Source organism: Rhinoderma darwinii, chromosome 5 (assembly GCF_050947455.1).
Source record: "Rhinoderma darwinii isolate aRhiDar2 chromosome 5, aRhiDar2.hap1, whole genome shotgun sequence".
In the NCBI taxonomy this organism is placed as follows: Eukaryota; Metazoa; Chordata; class Amphibia; order Anura; family Rhinodermatidae; genus Rhinoderma; species Rhinoderma darwinii.
This window is the reverse complement of record NC_134691.1, coordinates 87,229,877-87,249,648: the sequence shown is the minus strand read 5'-3', so window position 1 is coordinate 87,249,648 and position 19,772 is coordinate 87,229,877. Positions and strand designations below refer to the sequence as shown.

The window sequence follows — 19,772 nt, the reverse complement described above, 5'->3', positions numbered from 1 at the left end:
CTAAAAAAGTCATGTCAGGAGAGCTGACATGTTCTCTTTAAAACAAGCAGTTGTAACAGGCGCATATATGTGTATCCAAATGCAGTGCTTACTACTACCTACCATGAACCTCCAAGTTGCATGCATACGATCTTTAGATTCCAGGTTGCAATTATGTGTCAAATTGCTAAAATTCTTATACCTTGTGCTGCCATAACATAAAGATAGCCATGGATCATGATCTTTTCGAGGGGGGATTATGTATTTGGATAGTTGTGCAATAGGGGCATATGCAATTCAAAGAAGTTGAGGGAAACTCTTGTGGTGCATTCATGTGTATCTCAAGGTCGGGACCCAGAATAACTACAATTTGGTTAGACCTACTTAGTCTTTATCCAACTCAGATAAAAAAATAAAAAATCTATGCAATTATTTTTGTTTGTCACCATCCATTCTGAGGTTTAATGATATTTCAGCTTTATTTGCTGTATATCAACATACATTTATATGAAGTAATAAGTGGATCTTGGAGATGAATTTGGACTTGAGGAATTATTATTTTGCATAAAACGTTCATTGGAAAGTGAGTAGTCTCCATGGAGCTGCGAGAGCATGCATTGAATGAGGTGGTAATGAAATATGGCTGTCTATTCAACGGTTGATTCTCTGTGCTAACAGAGAATTTATAATCATACCAAGAATACAACCATATTTTACATAAACATGTTTTACGAAATTCCTTTCTTATCTAGCAAATTAACTGCTATAAAATACCAGCAGATGGTCCCATTCTAGTCTGTGGTAGCAACAGGCTTGAGCTGGGGGTCAGAGGAGTCGGGATAGTTATAATAAGCAAGAAAAGTTAATTAAAACTATAGAGGGATAGATTAATTGGGGTAAAAGGGTGATGTTATGAGAACTGAGCTCACAAGAATATTACTATAATTATGACATAGTATTTATGAGCGGTCTACATTTTACACAGACAACCAGTGGAATGCGTACACACATGGACTCTGTATAAAAAGAGTCAACACAGTAAGGGCTTATTCAGACGAATTTGAAAATCGTCCGCGTGACGGCCATTTTCAATGCTCGTGAAAAAATCGGACATGTCCAATTTTTTGTCCATTTTCACGGATCCCCCAATAGACTCAAGTCTATGAGGGATCCGTGAAAATGTGTCCCCCACGGGTGCAAATTGGCAGTGAAAAACGACCTTCTTTCATGGCCGATTTCACACACGCTCGTCTGAATAAGACATAAAAAGGTGCATAGAATGAGGGCAGATATTGCTATTATTATTTATAAGTCTACAGTATAGCACATACTAATGAATAGTTGGCAAAAGCTACATTAACCTTAACTTTGAGTATAAAACGGAACCAAATGGCACACAGCCAAGGGAGACTAAAATAAAAAAATTAATAAAAAAATAAAAACATCTACAGAAGGGCTGCAGAGATGAAACTTTGCATGCACAAAATTCATAAATTGTTTTATTAAAACATAAGTGCTGTCCCTATATTGTTTTGGATTGATGCTGTGTTGGGGGCCAGTTGGAAGGAGCCCCCTTTCGAGATTCGGACCATGCAGCAGATGCTTTGAGCTTTTTGAGCCCGCTCCTCTTTATCTACAATATAAAGAAGAAGAGAGCTACAGCTCTAGGCTACACGTCTCTGGGAATACTTTAGATGTTCCTCACATTGATATATTTTGTAATTCAATAGGGTTTTACCATGTACTTCTTGCACTACTTGAATCTCTCTAGATTTCCATGTCTTCCTTGTTTTCATACTTTATATTGTCAAACTTTAGGACAATGCTCTGTATTGTCTCAACTTTCGTTTTCTATTTCAAAATGCTTCGTTTGTCCAAAGGAATAACGATTACTATTCCTGGTCTTCACTGTTAGGCCATGTTCACACTGAGTTTTTTTGCAGGCAGAAAAAAATTTGTCTCAGAATTCCTTCAGAAATTTTGAGGCAGATTTTGAACTGCCTGCACATATTTTTCATCGTTTTTTGCCCGCGGACATTAAAACTAATGCAAGGACCAAAAAGCGCAGTAAAAAATGCTCAGTAACTTTTAGATGTTCTCTTAGCTCGCTGAGCTACGCTGTTTCCGTAACTCCAATAGTAGTGAATGGCAGTTACAGAAGCAGCATAGCATACGAGCTACGCTGTTTCCGTAACTACCATTAAGTTCTATGACACTTACGGAAACAGCGTAGCTCAGCTAGCTACGCTGTTTACGTAACTCACGACCATATAACATTTTTCATGGTCGGAATTTACCTCATTCAGCCGCAACACAGAGCGGCTGAACGGGGTTTAGGGGGCCACCGTCCTGGAGATAGATGCAGGTCCCAGAGGTGGGACTCGCATCTATCTGACGTTTGTGACATATCCTGTGGATGTGTCATGAATGTCTCTCGTGGGAAAACCCCTTTAATCCTTGAAATGGGTAAAAATGCCATTAGGCCATTCACCGTTGGAATGGCCGATCAAAGTGCCAGAGGGCCCAGGTTCTGACACAATATTGTAATCCAAAGTCCTAACACAAAAAAATCTCATTGGGCGCTGACTTCGGAGCCAATCACTTGTCATTAGGGTTTATTGTTTCACACATAACCTACTTGACGTTTATGATGACATGTCCTGCATGCGCAATGATAACAACAAAGATTGCAATGCATAAAAATGGTAGGCCCTCACAATTCATTCCCTCTGGTCAGCCCAAGGAACCCCAGTAGTTTATGACACACTATATGGCTCTCCAGCTGAACAGTCCAAGCATTGCAGGCTTGGATGGTGGTAAAATGATTTTATTATAAGTGTTTGTAAACTTCCAAACACAGCATGAATGCTAATGTTGTTCTTGTTTTACACCAGAACTGAGCTTAATTTTAAGAACATGTACAATAAGCAACAATAAGCTATCGGCATCTTGCCAATTTTATTATCCACTAATATAAAAAATGTATCAGAGATTAGTTTTTTATTTAGTACAATGTATTATATTACCAATGTTATCATGATCTGTGATTTTCCAAAAGGTTAAAAGCAAACCCATACTTAACAACATTTGAATCTTAACCCCTTCCCGACATCCGCCGTATATATACGGCGCACGCCGGGTGGGGGAATATGGAGCGGGCTCACGGGCTGAGTCCGCTCCATAGAGCGAATCTGTCGGCTGTGTGTTACAGCCGACACTTCCGGGTTACGAGCAGGATCGCGCTTTAGCGCGATCCCGCTTGTTTAACCCGTTAAATGCCGCGTTCAATAGAGATCGCGGCATTTAAATTACTAAAAACAGGGGGGCGACCCCCTGTAACGTCTCAACGGCCCCCCTGCGGCGAGATCGGGGGGAGCCGTTGGTTCACACGGCTGCCTGGGGGTCTGACGAAGTCCCCCAGGTCCGCCATCTTGGTACTCCTAAGAAGCTCTGCCTCCGGCAGGGCTTCATAGGAGACTGTCAGAATCACGATATACTGCATTACATTAGTATTGCAGTATATCGTGCAAGCGATCTAACGATCGCTGGTTGAAGTCCCCTAGGGGGACTAATAAAAAATGTAAAAATTAGTTAAATAAAGTTGTTTTTTTTGTGTAAAAAAAAATAAAATATTAAAAGTTCAAAAAACCCCCCTTTTCCCATTTTCCCCCTAGAGCATAGTAAAAAATTAAATAAATAAACATAATTGGTATCGCCGCGTCCGTAAAAGTCTGAACTATCACAATACATCATTATTTAACCCGCACGGTGAACGCCGTAAAAAAAACAAAATTGTAAACGCCAGAATCTCTATTTTTTGTTCACCTAATCTCCCACAAAAAATGAAATAAAAAGTGATCAAACCGTCACATTTACACCAAAATGGTATTATTAAAAACGACAGCTTATGCCACAAAAAATAAGCCCTCATACCACTTAATCGACGGAAAAATAAAGACGTTACGGCTCTCGGAATTTGGCGAAACAAAATACATTTTCTTTTTTACACTTAGGTTTTTACTTGTAAAAGTAGTAAAATATAGAAAAACCTACACATATTTGGTATCGGCGTAATCGTATTGACCCATAGAATAAAATGAATATGTTGTTTTAATTGTACAGTGAATTCCGTAAAAATGGCGCGCAAAAAACCATGGCGGAATCACTGTTTTTTCATTTTCTACCCCACAAATAATTTTTTCCCCGTTTCCTAGTACATTATACTGCAAAATAAATGGTGCTACGAAAAACTACAACTTGTCCCGCAAAAATCAAGCCCTCATAGTACTATATAGACGGAAGAATAAAGGCGTTATGGCCTTTGGAAGGTGGGGAGGGAAAAACGAAAATGAAAATCTGAAAAAGGGCTGCGGCGGGAAGGGGTTAAATCATAGGACATTTGTAAGCCCCATCCCTGTTGTGTCAGGTAAAGACCACAAAACTGCCAAGAACACCATCCAAATGGCTAAAACTCCCCTTTAAAGCAAGTTTGCATAAACACACCCAGGTCTGGTTCGAAAAACTGGACTGTTGGCGAGTTTTAGCAAACCTACAGAGTTACCTTAACTCGGTGAATTATTATAGCTCACAGAAAAAACAGTCAAATGACAAATTCAACTCTGCTACTGTAAGGGTATATTCGTTTTAGCCCCGAATTACGTCCGAAAATACGGATCCAAAGCGTCGGCACACATCTGCCCATTCATTCGAATGGGTTTTACGATGTACTGTGCTGATGGTCATTTTTTTTACGCGCCGCTTTCAAAAGACGGCGCGTAAAAAAGACGCCCGCGTCAAAGAAGTGCCTGTCACTTCTTGAGACGTAATTGGAGCCGTTTTCCATTGACACCATGGAAAAACAGCTCCAATTACGTCCGTAATGGACGCAGCGAAAAGCGCCTGCAACATGCCATTACGTCTGAAAAGCCAGAGCTGTTTTCTCCTGAAAACAGCTCCGTGATTTCAGCCGTTACGGACGTGTACGTGTGAACATACCCTAATTCATGTGGGTTTTTAAGCATGTTAATAGCTTCTTTAATGTAATGTGCAGTGTTTCTACAACCAAAAAAATACCTTTTACAAAATGTTTGGCTTTCATGTGTCCCTCCTGGTGCCGCTGCTAATCTGTGCTGCTGGGGAGCGGCTCAGAGCAGAATTACTGTCCTTTTCTCTCTGGCAGCTGGCAATATAGTCCCACCTTACTTCCCCTGCAGAAGGAATCTCCTCAGGTATTCTGCCATGCTACTGTAGAGGGTCTGCTCCTTCCCTGACAAGCAGTAAGCTATTTCTATTGGCTGCTCTGTAGTGAAGAGATGATCACTATGCAGAGTACTTGCTGTGGGGACAGTAACTGAGCATGTGTGTCTAACAGCACTCAGCTCATTAGGAAGACTTGAACATTGCTATACTCTTTGAACACCAGGTGGCGCCACATTATGTAAGTAAATGTCTTAACTCTTTACTGGATCGTTTTTTTTAACAGCCTGTAAATGGAAATTTTACTATGATATATACAATCAATATTATATTTAATGGTGGGACAACCCCTTTAATTTCTTCCAAAGAACAGTATTATCTGCAGCATAAGCAAAGAACTTTAAAATCAAGGTAGCTGAGATCATAACTATGTAAACTTAATTGCTTAGCATTACTGTGTAGTTTGTATCGTTTTTCAAGATTAAAGGAGAAATCCACCTAAATATATATGACATGTCAGAAAGGTCTGATGGAACACATGAACGGAACCCCGACGCAGATGTGAACGAAGCCTTATAGATATGTATAACTGGACATTTCTGACCCAAATGTTGTGTTCGCATGCTGCTGTAGTCAGTGTAATAGGTACTCTATTGTAAAATATAATTTCATACATTTCAGAGCAGCACCTACAGGATTCAGGCACTCTACAAAGGGGTGAGGTCACGCTACAAACGGCAGCAGTCCCTTTTACAAAACGGCTTGGCATTTAGGTAAATGCTAGGAGTCCATGAACTTGATCAACATGAAATATCAGATGATAATAAAGTTTGTAGCACATGTAAGACTATTAATTTACTTGGCCGTGCTCTACCCAATGAATAATATCACTGCCATATAATATAAAAAATCCATAAAGTAGGCAGCACTCGCATATGGGCAAAAAAAAAGAGAGCTTTTATTAGCCTTGGTGCCCCAGGGCTAATAAAAGCTCCTTTTTTTCCACCTATTTGGAAGTGCTGCCTTTTTTGTGAATTTTTATCTATAAGGGACGAGGGCAAGTACCTGGGGCATGCACCCACCCACTGTCACCAATGCTGCTAGACTGTGGACAATTTACCATATAATATTACTATACCTAGTTAGTACTAACTTGCAGTAGTATTTAGTCACATTTAGTGATAAATGTTTTGTGCCTGTAAAAAAAGAAAATTGCAAAAGTTGTGTTTACACCCAGAGCTGTTTATATTGAAATTATTCAAAAGTTCACTTACCGTATAATTACAAACATAACCAAAGCATTGCCAACCAAGCCAACGACAAAAACCATGGAGTATACTGCTGTAATAATGACAGAAATTGTAGGAGATATAGTAGTATGGTTGCCCTCATATGTTGGTGACACTGTGTAATCACTGACATTCTCATAGTCACCCCAGCCAACCATCAAACTGGAGTTGGGATAGCAGATGGAGGTGCAGATAGGTATGCAGCCTGGGGAGCATGTAGTACCCATTGAAGTTCTCTTTGGATCAACCTCCTCTTCTCGAAAAATCTGTACTGGAGATTCCATATGTGCTAAGAAGCTGAATGTCTGCAGAAAACACTGTTTATACATAAAGAATGGTCAGTCAAGATCATTTAATTTTTAAGCATGTGAAAAAACAATATAATAAATAAAAATTTATCTCAATTAATCTACTCTTGTATTTTTATTAGCATGTCAATTACAAAAAAACAAACCAACAGTCAAAATAACATTAAATAGGACACATTAAGAATAACAAATATGCAATAACATTTAACATAACATATTAAATAAATCCCCATATTGCAGGACATAGAGTCCCTATAGCTCCATTGTGCAGAGCTCCAGAGGACCCAGTGTGCTGCTGTACAGCTTCCTGCCAATGGCACTGCACTGCTCCACATGGCCTAACTATCCTTCCCTCACGTCTTAGACATGTTTTTTTTTCCAATCTGATCAAGTCTGATTTTTTATATTTTCATTTGAAATGCCGACCACAGACAGGTTGATCCGACCAACAAAACAATATTTTTTGGGACTCTTATCAGCAAAGTGGCATAAATTAAAAGCTATTAGAAATTATGGTAATAGTTTTCCATTTCAAGATTGCCGTCTTTGAAATCTCTCCAAGACTTTTGATTTTTCTTTAGTGTGGGGCCTAAAACTAGCAATACTATACTTATATTATGCTAAATTATATGTATGTTCCTTTTTATTGGCAACCTTTCGTAGCTGCTGATTAGCATTGACTAACGCTACCTACTGCATCAACCAGTACTCTTAATATTTTAGTGCATAAACTTCCATTTATCAACATTCTGGGGCATTAGAAAAAAATTATTTTTGCTATATTGTCTCTCACATGGGCCATAAATTAAAAAAACTTTAAAAATACCTGGTTCAGTTCGGATCCTTGCTGTAAACCACTGCAAATCAATTTACAAGAACCTTTTGTCTTCTATCCCTAACCTTTTCTTTGATCCTATATATGCATTCTTCCATAGACCCTGCATTCCCAACCTCTATACAAGGCCACTTTAAGGAAAAGCGTTAAGGCCCTTTTACACCTGCCGACACTCGGCCGGTGCAGCGAGCGTCGATCAACGAGACATCGTTGATCGGCACGCACTTGCTCCTGTCACACAGAGCTATGGATGGGGACGAGCGTTCATTACACCGATCGCACATTCCCATACATTATTATCATGTCGGCAGCGATAATCTTTTACTTTTTTAATACGATACGAGCAGCAGATGATCGAGTGTTTGCTCGTTCATCTGCTGATCGTTGCACTCTTTACACAGGGCAATTATCGTCAACGAGCGTTATATGAACGCTCATCTGCCCGATAATCGTCCTGAGTAAAAACCCCTTGACATGTTATTTGCCTAATCTAACTATGTCACTTCAATAGCATGTTCAATAGACAGATCTTCGGCTTGGTTCACACTATGCGGTTTTAGCATGCATTTGTTTGTTTTGGTAGATTAACCCCCATGTCTCTCAATGGGAGTTCTTCAACCGAAAAAAAACCAGAAACAACAAAAAAAGTTTACGGGCTCATTAAACTTGTTGGAGTAATTCTTGCCTTTTTGCTGCCTGAAACAAAAAGTGAAATTTTAACCCCAACATTTCCCCAAAACTGGATAGGGAGGGATGGACTCTACGGCTAGATTCACTGCAGGGATTTCATCCTTCATCCATCCTTTCATCCTGCGTTTGTATTTTAAACTCTGCAGCATGCCCTATCTGTTGTGAATCTTTATGTGAATTCATGTGAATGAGGTTATGCAAAGCACCATTCACTTGCATTGTATTGTACTTTGTTGCAGATATTTGGTACAAATTCCTCAACCAATAATCTGCAAAAATGTATCTTATATGTGCCAAAATGCTGCCTCCCTTCAGCCGGGATCAAGAAATATGGGACTAACAATTACTGTCTTTTTTATTAATTTCACTATAACTTTATTAAAACAAATAATGATATTGCGCAATTCCCCAGTCTTGAATACATAAAGTTGAACACACATTCCGATGTTATGACAGTAGAATACTGTATATTCTGTATACTGTAGAAACGGTATGGTCACCATGGATGAACCTTTACATGTAGTTTGAAATCTCATTTTATTCATAAAGTTTTCAGTTAACCTTATTTGTGCAATAGAAAAAGATTATAACCTAGAAGGTACGAGGCCATTTATTTAATTTTTCCATGAGAGGTTATTTGCAATGATAGAAAGCAGAAGAGGCAGCAGTATACTTTGGATAGCAAAGTTTTATGACAGTAGATTTTGTAGGTGCAATGGGGTTAGATTCTTTGAAGCAGTAAATAAAATGGTATCATGATATAGTGCATTGCTCAGTCTACAATCATATTTGCTGGCTACTTGATGCATTGCTGCACTGGGAAGTAATGTGAAAAGGACTCTAGATGTAAAAACCATTAGGAGATCTGAGACAATAAACAAAGCAGTTCAACAGCTTTCATATTGAATAAGCTGATATGCTGTATTCACTTGTTTTACTGGTATTGCATCAAAGCTTTCCATACTGCCAGGATCATGCCTTAGTAAAGCATTCTGGAGATCTATAGAGACAGTGCAGGGTAAATACAGAACAACTGCAGCCAACTGTGTAAAGGGTCATTTATAGATATGTAAACGAGCCTGTGGGTGGAAAATGTCCCTAGTGCCTGATATATAATGAGTCAATATTCTCTGATGGTCCTATAACTAATGTAACTATTGTTTTTATTATATATTCCTTACTTCTAGATGTACCCTGTTATTGCATTGCAAATGAGTACTTAATAAATGTATTAGTGCATCATTTCCGATCCTTAAGGCTATATATGCATATATATATACACTACCGTTCAAAAGTTTAGGGTCACTTAGAAATGTCCTTATTTTTGAAAGAAATGCACAGTTTTTTTCAATGAAGATAACATTAAATTAATCAGAAATACACTCTATACATTGTTAATGTGCTAAATGACTATCCTAGCTGCAAACGTCTGTTTTTTAATGCAATATCTACATAGGTGTATAGAGGCCCATTTCCAGCAACCATCACTCCAGTGTTTTAATAGCACATTGTGTTTGCTAACTGTGTTAGAAGGCTAATGGATGATTAGAAAACACTTGAAAACCCTTGTGCAATTATGTTAGCACCGCTGTGAACAGGTTTGCTGTTTAGAGGAGCTATAAAACTGACCTTCCTTTGAGCTAGTTGAGAATCTGGAGCATTACATTTGTGGGTTCGATTAAACTCTCAAAATGGCTAGAAAAAGAGAGCTTTCATGTGAAACTCGACAGTCTATTCTTGTTCTTAGAAATGAAGGCTATTCCATGCGAGAAATTGCCAAGAAACTGAAGTTTTCCTACAACGGTGTGTACTACTCCCTTCAGAGGACCACACAAACAGGCTCTAACCAGAGTAGAAAGAGAAGTGGGAGGCCCCGCTGCACAACTGAGCAACAAGACAAGTACATTAGAGTCTCTAGTTTGAGAAATAGACGCCTCACAGGTCCTCAACTGGCAGCTTCATTAAATAGTACCCGCAAAACGCCAGTGTCAACATCTACAGTGAAGAGGCGACTCCGGGATGCTGGCCTTCAGGGCAGAGTGGCAAAGAAAAAGCCATATCTGAGACTGGCTAATAAAAGGAAAAGATTAATAAGGGCAAAATCACACAGACATTGGACAGAGGAAGATAGGAAAAAAGTGTTATGGGCAGACGAATCGAAGTTTGAGGTGTTTGGATCACACAGAAGAACATTTGTGAGACGCAGAACTAAAAAGATGCTGGAAGAGTGCCTGACGCCATGCGATCTGTCAAGCATGGTGGAGGTAATGTGATGGTCTGGGGTTGTTTTGGTGCTGGTAAAGTGGGAGATTTGTACAAGGTAAAAGGGATTTTGAATAAGGAAGGCTATCACTCCATTTTGCAACGCCATGCCATACCCTGTGGACAGCGCTTGATTGGAGCCAATTTCATTCTACAACAGGACAATGACCCAAAGCACACCTCCAAATTATGCAAGAACTATTTAGGGAAGAAGCAGGCAGCTGGTTTTCTATCTGTAATGGAGTGGCCAGCGCAGTCACCAGATCTCAACCCCATAGAGCTGTTGTGGGAGCAGCTTGACCATATGGTACGCAAGAAGTGCCCATCAAGCCAATCCAACTTGTGGGAGGGGCTTCTGGAAGCATGGGGTGAAATTTCTCCCGATTACCTCAGCAAATTAATAGCTAGAATGCCAAAGGTCTGCAATGCTGTAATTGCTGCAAATGGAGCATTCTTTGACGAAAGCAAAGTTTGATGGAGAAAACTATTATTTCAAATAAAAATCATTATTTCTAACCTTGTCAATGTCTTGACTATATTGTCTCGTCATTTTGCAACTCATTTGATAAATATAAGTATGAGTTTTCATGGAAAACACAAAATTGTCTGGGTGACCCGAAACTTTTGAACGGTAGTGTATATATATATATAAATATATGTTTTGAGCTTGGTTGTTCTGATATATATGTACTGAGCTTTGTTCTGGTGCAGCATATATGTATTGAGCTTTGTCCTGGTGCTGTATATATGTACTAAGCTTTGTTCTGGTGCTGTATTTATGTACTGAGCTTTGTTCTGGGCCTGTATTTATGTACTGAGCTTGGTTCTTTTGCTGTATATATGTCACGTAGGGTTTGTGGACCCACTCGGCCGTACCGTCTTGGCGGTAAGGCAGATGGCCAACAGGACGCAGGTAAAAAACTATAGTTCGTATAGGGTACCTGTGGCAGTTCGGACAGTAGCAAGGCAGGCTTGGCAGGAACTTGGCAGCAGGTGAACGTCAGGCGTGGAGAAGCAGGACAGGCGTGGTATACAGCACAGCATGACTACAGCTTAGCACGGCACTAGATCAGGATACAAGTATAGGAAAACAGGTACAGGAACACTGGGAGCAGGAAACACTAGGGGGCCATATGCAAGACAGACTGGGAATACACAACAAAGCTCAGGCGTGGGAGGATGGGCTGGAACCTTCTTATAGCCCAGGTTACTCTGGACCAATTAGCTCAATCACAAACATGCTTGCGCTCTGGCTTCTCAAGTCTGGACTGAGCTCGTGACTGCACCCTGGTGGTCACTGTGGAGCAGCATGGCCGTATGTGCAAACATCTTTTGAGAGAAGGGAGTCAACTGGATGGAAGGAGTTTGTGGTTAGCGACCACGGGCGTTACAATATATGTACTGAGCTTGGTTCTGGTGCTGTATATATGTACTGAACTAGGTTCTGGTGCTGTATATGTGTACTGAGCTAGGTTCTGGTGTTGTATTTATGCACTGAGCTTGGTTATGGGGCAGTATAATAAATGTACTGAGCTTTGTTCTGGTGTTGTATTTATGTACTGAGCTTTGTTGTAGTGCTGTATATATGTACTGAGCTTTGTTCTGATGCTGTATATTTGTACTAAGCTTTGTTGTAGTGTTGTATTTATGTACTGAGCTTGGTTCTGGAGTTGTATATATGTACTGAGCTTGGCTCTGATGTTGTATATATGTACTGAGCTTTGTTCTGATGCTGTATATATGTATTGAGCTTCGTTCTGATGCTGTATATATGTTCTAAGCTTTGTTGTGGTGCTGTATATATATACTGGGCTGTATTTTTATGCGGAGCTTGGCTCTGGGGTTGTATATATGTTCTGAGCTTCTCTTTGATGCTGTATATATGTATTGAGCTTAGTTGTTATGATGAATATGACTCCAGAACCAAGCTCAGTACATACAGCTCCAGAACCAAGCTCAGTACATATATACAGCACCAGAACAAAGCTCAGTACATATATACAGCACTAGTACATATACAGCTCAGTACAGAGATAATTTGTAAATTTAGTTTAACCCCTGCCATATAAAAGTTTGTACGGCATAAAACTACAGCTCCCAGTATAGTCAGAACGATGGTAAGGATATGCTGGGAGTTGCTGTTTCACAAAAAAGATTGATACACATATCATCTCGCTGCAGATCATACTGTGACTACTGTACTGAGCAGTCACAGGGAGAATAAACATTTACATTTACTGACTCACCGGTGACAACTTCTCAGATTCTAGTCATTCTTTTTCTCTTTACTTTTCCATCTGGTCCAGACCTCTATGATGCCTCCTGGCCATGGCCCATTTGCTGCTCAGATGTCTTTGGATGCTCACTTTTTCAACATCTCTGCACCTATCACCGAAGTGCAAATTCTTATGATGCCACACTCTATGCCTCGAAATATAATAGTATCATGCACTGTGCCCCCGAATATAATAGTGCTACACACTGTGTCCCTGAATATAATAGTACCATACACTGTGGCGTTCCCTGTAGTAAAGGCCCCATGTGGCCTTCCCTATAGATAGGGACCCCTTGTGGCAATCCCTGTAGATAGAGCCCTCTGTGGCGATCCCTGTAGATAGAGCCCCCTGTGATGGTCCCTGTAGATAGAGCCCCCTGTGGCGGTCCCTGTAGATAGGGCCCCCTGTGGCATTCCCTGTAGATAGGGCCCCCTGTGGCATCCCCTGTAGATGGGGCCCCCTGTGGCATTCCCTGTAGATGGGGCCCCCTGTGGCATTCCCTGTAGATGGTGCCCCCTGTGGTGTTCCCTGTAAATGGGGCCCCTGTGGCATTCCCTGCAGATGGGGCCCCCTGTGGCATTTCCTGTAGATAGGGCCCTTTGTGGCGTTCCCTGTAGATGGGGCCCCTGTGGCATTCCCTGTAGATGGTGCTCCCTATATAGTCGCCTGTTGTTAGTGCCTCCTATATAGTCCCCAGTAGTTAGTTCCCTATAGTCCCTTGTAGTTAGTTCCCTATATAGTCCCCTGTAGTTACTATTCCCTATATAGTCCTCTGTAGTTAGTGTTCCCTATATAGTCCCCTGTAGTTACTGTTCCCTATATACTCCCCTGTAGTTACTGTTCCCTATATAGTCCTCTGTAGTTCTGTCGTTACTGTTCCCTGTATAGTCCACTATAGATAAGTCCCCCAACGCTGCCCACTAGAAGGAAAAGGGAAAAAAAATGATATGCTTACCTGTCCAGTTCCCGCTCCGTCCTCCAGCAGCGCCAGTCCTCCTCCAGCGGAACGATGCAGCGGCGCGATGAGTCATCGCGCCAACTGCATCATCACTAAAGCGCCGCATGGTGGATGATTCGCCAGTGCAGCGCTAGGCTTCTCAATTGTATCCACGTCCTAAGGACGTGGATACAATTGAGTGCAGGGGACCGGTTCCGGTTTCTCGCTTCACCCGGTTCTGTGAACAGGCGGTAAGTTTAACAACCAGTACGGGAGAACCGGGGTGAACCGGCCAGATCCCACCCCTGCTCCTCATGCTCACTTGCGTGCAATAAATAAGGAATGCTAACATGTAATAATTGAGACCTCCTCCAAAACCTAACTTTTCAGGTTTTGAGGAAGTTCTCAGCAATCTCACTAGGTGTCTTTTACTGCTAAGATCGACAAAGATCTTTTGTCTGTGTTGTACAGGAAGATGAAAGAAAGGTCAATTCCCATTCCTCTCAATCTAATAGATGAAGGTACCAGCTAAGTACACATAGTAGAGGAGATTCCTACTGATCTCAGCAGAACAACAATTACATTTTGTGAGCTAGATTATCAATGAAAATTGTGGGGCTAAACTGCAAAAAAAAAGTGTCTCCTTTCTCCTAATCTCATACAAGCCCTTTACATCCTGTAAACATTATGGGCTTCATGAATAAAAACTATTCAGTGTCATTGTTGCCAATAGCTGCTTTTACTTTTCAGTAATTTGATTGTTTTATATTTGCAAAATTGATGTTTTTTGTTAGAATAGTTTTTATGCATTGAGCCAACTGTGTATATAAAAAAATTTCTAAAGTCATTGCTATAGTTTTTATTACAGAAACATTTGTATTACAAGTTGTCATATATCAAATCAACTCTAATTCAATTCCAATGATCATTTATTGTTCCCAGTTTTGGTTCCACTTATACTGTATCTTACAAAATGTATTACATTATCCAATACATGTAATTGCGACATTTGATTTAGTTCACTCACTTACTCAAGGCTGTTGTAAAGCAGGTTTGCAGCCAAGTTGCAGATTGAAGCAAATTGACCACAATATTGCAGCCGGTACTGACAGGTTGTCTTTGTCACATGACAGCATTATATATCCCCACAGAGCAGTTGCAATGCATATCAGACTTAGGCCCCAAGCACACGAGCGTATATTTCAACCATAATTACGGCCCCATAATTACGGACCCATTAATTTCTATTGGCCACGGACACCTTTCTGTATATTTACAGATGGGTGTCCGTGCTGAAAAAATTATAGAACCTGTCCTATTCTTGTCCATAATTACAACATGGATGTGCATCCATAAACCGTCCATATTTACGAAAGTGTTGCTATGCAACATGTTGGTGACATCACTTGCAGCCTCCCTCTTTTTTTACGGATCTGTATATACAGATGAGCTACGGATGACTACGAATCCGTATTTATGGACCGTATTTACGGATAGATGAAAATACGGTCGTGTGCATGGGGCCTTAGGTTATGTTTACATGAGTAGTTTTTGTGTTTTTTTATGCAAATGAGGTCATCGCTGTAAAATGTGGCGGTTTTGACAAAAAATTCTGCGCTTTTACCGCAATTGCTGTGACAAAAACTGGGACAAAAAATTACTAATGTAAATATACAATAGATGACCAAGTCATGTGGCCTTAGTAAAAAAAAAATGAACTAAATATACAATATAAACTAGAGTAATACAAATATTGCATTACAAAAAATATTATGCATTAACAATGGTCTATTTAAGAACAAAGAAAGATTATTGGTCATGAAGATCATTCTTGTCAATAGAATTTTGGCATACTGATTTTTTGATCAAACCAAAATTTTAGCTCACTATTTAGTTGTCACCTCTTAATGTTGATTCATCTTGGATGCAATGGTTTGAAAGAAAAGGTTCTCCATAGTAAGCACCTGAAGTCCAACTGACTTATTAATACTGTAACTCCTCTGGGATTCAGTGTTCACTTTTATGTCAATACATCTATTTTATGTGTCTTTCTAACTTATTCTTTTTGTTGTTCACTGCAAATTCAAGGTCCTCATATGTTTTAATCAATACAAAAATTCCATAATCACACTCATTCACCAGTTCTAATAATACTCTTTCAGCTTTGCCAGGAACTATAGAGAAAAGGCAATTATTTAATACTAAACCAGTCTAATGTGGTCTGAAATGAGGTCATGTTTAGGTCTATTAAGAAAAAAGATATGATAAATATAATGTAGAAACGTGAACTACGGAGGCTGTTGAACAGTTTATAAATCTTTGTGCTGCTTTAGATGCATACGTTTGGATTTTGCAATTATGTCAACTCATTAGATTAGCCTGATAATCTGTATTCTAATCTCAATAGGCATTGAATATGTGATCTAGAACACATCAAACATATGACTTCAGGTCCCAAGGCAGTCCTCTGGATTTTGGAACTGCATTTCAAAAACAAAATCAAACATAGCAGTAAAAAAGATTTTCCAGTATTTTGTTAATAATGTTTAAGGTGTGTTACCATAATCAATATTTATCCCCTATCCACTGGATAGGGGATAAATATCTGATCGGTGGAAGTCCGACTGCTGGGACCCCCACTGATCCCCATAACAGGCTTACCTTGCTGTCCCTGTGAGTCCCTTATGAATGGAGCAGTACTGCGCATGCTCGGATAGGTGATAAATATTTATTATGGTAAAATCCCTTTAACCTCTTAACGCCGAAGGACGGATATATCCGTCCTCTGCAGCTGCTAGTTCGCGCAGGAGGACGGATATATCCGTCCTGTGATGGCGCGGGTACTGAGACTGTACCCATGCGATCAGCGGCAGGAGCACAGCTGTTATACACAGCCTGGCTCCTGCTGCAACTGCCGGAATCGAAGCACGCTCCGATTCCGGCAGTTTAACCCATTAAATGCCGCTGTCAATAGTGACAGCGGCATCTAATGTGTTTGACAGAGGGAGGGAGCTCCCTCTGTCACCCCATCGGCGCCCTCGCAAAGAAATCGCGGGTCGCCATCGGGTTTCCATGGCAGCGGGGGTCTAACAAAGACCCCCAGGTCTGCCTTCAGCATCTGCCTGTTAGGCGATGTTGGAGGCATGACCTAACAGGTTGCCTGTCAGTTTTACACTGACAGGCAATAATGCTTTGGTATACTAAGTATACCGAAGCATTATATATGCGATCTGCAGATCGCATAGTGAAGTCCCCTGGTGGGACTAAAAAAAAAAAATGTCAATCAGTTAAATAAAGTTGGTGAAAAAAATATATATATTTTCAGTCAAAATCAAATAAAACGACTTTTTTTGCCCAAAAAGTGGTTTAATCACACATACACATATATGGTATCCCCGCGATCGTAACAACTTGTACAATAAAATTAACACATTAATTAAACTGCCGGATGAACGGAATCCAAAAAAAACGCAAAAAAACAACAGCAAAATTCGCTCTTTTCTCCCATTCCCCCCATAAAAAATTAAATAAAAATTAATCTATAAGTCCTATGTACCCCAAAATAGTACTAATGAAAACTACACATTGGCCCGCAAAAATTAAGCCCCCATACGGCCACATTGACGGAAAAATAAAAAACGTTACGGCTCTTGGAATGCGGCGATGCAAAAACAAGTAATTTTTTTCTAAAAGGGTTTTTATTGTGCAAACGTAGAAAAAACATATAAAACCTCTACATATTTGGTATCCCCGTAATCGTGCCGACCCATAGAATAAAGTGAACATGTTATTTACGCTTCATAGTAAACGGCGTAAATTTATAACGTGAAAATCAATGCTGGAATAGCTGCTTATTTTCAATACTCTCCTAAAATAAAGTTAATAAAAGTTAATCAATATATTATAAGCATCTAAAAATGGTACAATTACAAAATACAACTCGTCCCGCAAAAAACAAGCCCTTATACGGCTATGTCGACGGAATAAAAAAAAAGTTACGACTCTTGGAATGCGACAGTGAAAAAAATTATCCTTGGTCATTAACGTGCAAAATGGCCTGGTCATTAAGGGGTTAATCATTCATTCATAATGAAATAAATATGTACCTTTTTAATATACTTTGTGTTTTTCGATTCCTTACAGTTGCAAGATCTCTTACAGTGAAAGTAGACAGTCTGCGCTATTGATTCCGTCAAAACAACGGAACCCTGTCACAACGGTGACAAACCAAAACCTTTAGCAACGTTTCCGTCACCATGGAGATTAATGGTTTGGGAAACGGAAGCTGATGTTTCAGTTTGCATTTCCGTTAAGGGGTTACCCAACGGAAACCTCCGACAGAAGGGCAGCGGTGATGTGTACATGCCCTTACTAATGTTTTTTTTGTTTTTTCTGTTTTTTTTAAAGGTCCGGTTGTTGGACTACGTTGGATTCGAGGACTACTTTGATGTCAGCTTTTTTTTATTATCAATAAAATGGTTAATGAGGGACGTGTGGGGGATTTTTATTTCAATAGACCTGTTTTTTCTTTGTCTTTGTATTTTTTTAAACTTTAATACTACTGCCTTATTAATAGATGCTGGCTGATTGACGGTATCCATTACTAAGGTGGGGCTTAGTGTTAACCAGTGCAGAGGCTAACACTAACCCCAATTATTACCCCGGTACCAACCGCCACCAGGGGTACTGGGAAGAGCTGGGCACAATCCAGTACCTGACCATCTGTAGTGATGATGGTCAGGCACCGGGGCGGCCGCAGACTGGTATTATTAGGCTGGGAAAGGCCAAACACAGTGACCCTTCCCACCCTGGTAATGCTAGCCTGCTGCTGCTGTGTTGTATCTGGCTGGTTATGAAAAATAGGGGAATCCCCACGTCATTTGAAAAAAAATCATTGGAAAGAATGATGTGGGGTTCCCCCATTTTCATAACCAACCAGATACAACACAGCAGCAGCAGCCTAGAATTACCAGGGTGGGAAGGGACACTGTTTTTGGGCTTTCCCAGACTAAAAAAACCAGCCTGCAGCCACGCAAACTACAGATAGTCGGGCACTGGATCATACCCGGCTATTTCTGGGACCCCTGGTGGAGGTGGGTACCGGAGTAATAATGGGGGTTAGTGTTAGCCTCTTCATGTCTAACATTAGGCCTTGCCTTAGTAATGGACGTTGTCAATCAGCCAGTGGCCATTACTAAGGTGGTGGTAATAAAGTTTAGAAAAATACAAATTCATAGAAAAAAATATTTTATTGAAATAAAAATCCCATACACAACCCTCATTATCCATTTTATTGAGAATAGGAAACTCAAACACACAAAAATAATTAGTAACACATAAAAAAGCAAAACAATTATTATTCTTAGCTTTCCTGAGTCCAGTGCTGGAGCCACAATGTCAGCGAGCTGGGCCCTATATCTAATCCGATCATGTGTGATACGGTCTGCTGAGCCAGTGTATCTAATCCTATAATGTGTGATACTGTCTACTGAGCGACTGTATCTAATCCCATCATGCATGATACTGTCTGCTGGGCCATATATCTAATCCCATCATGTGTGATACTGTCTGCTGGGCCTTATATCTAATCCCATCATATGAGATACTGTCTGGTGAGCCACTGTATCTAATCTTATCATGTGTGATACTGTCTGCTGGGCCTTATATCTAATCCTATCATTTGTGATACTGTCTGCTGAGCCACTGTATCTAATCCTATCATGTGTGATACTGTCTGCTGGGCCTTATATCTAATCCTATCATGTGTGATATTGTCTGCTGAGCCACTGTATCTAATCATATCCATAGCTATAGGGTCGTAGTGCTATAGATATGCTGTCTCTTATATACATATATACATACCCGCACACACATTTTTTTTTGGGGGGGGGGTATATGTATTGTGGCTATTGCCCCTGACGTTTCAAGACCTTAGCAACACGCCTGGCTGCTAGTGCTGCATCATTGGGTCAATGAATCCCTGGTGACCTCCTGCGATTA

At 40.2% G+C, this 19,772-nt stretch overlaps 1 protein-coding gene across 1 annotated transcript in view; it reads right to left on the bottom strand.

Moving 5' to 3' along the window:
- Window positions 1–19,772, bottom strand: part of OPRK1 (opioid receptor kappa 1) — a 60,734-nt gene that overhangs the window by 25,709 nt on the left and 15,253 nt on the right. Inside the window, exon 2 of the mRNA XM_075828327.1 lies at window positions 6,450–6,781. Within this exon, the coding sequence (XP_075684442.1) occupies window positions 6,450–6,748 (299 nt within the window). The 5' untranslated portion in view covers window positions 6,749–6,781. The remainder of the gene's footprint in view (window positions 1–6,449; window positions 6,782–19,772) is intronic.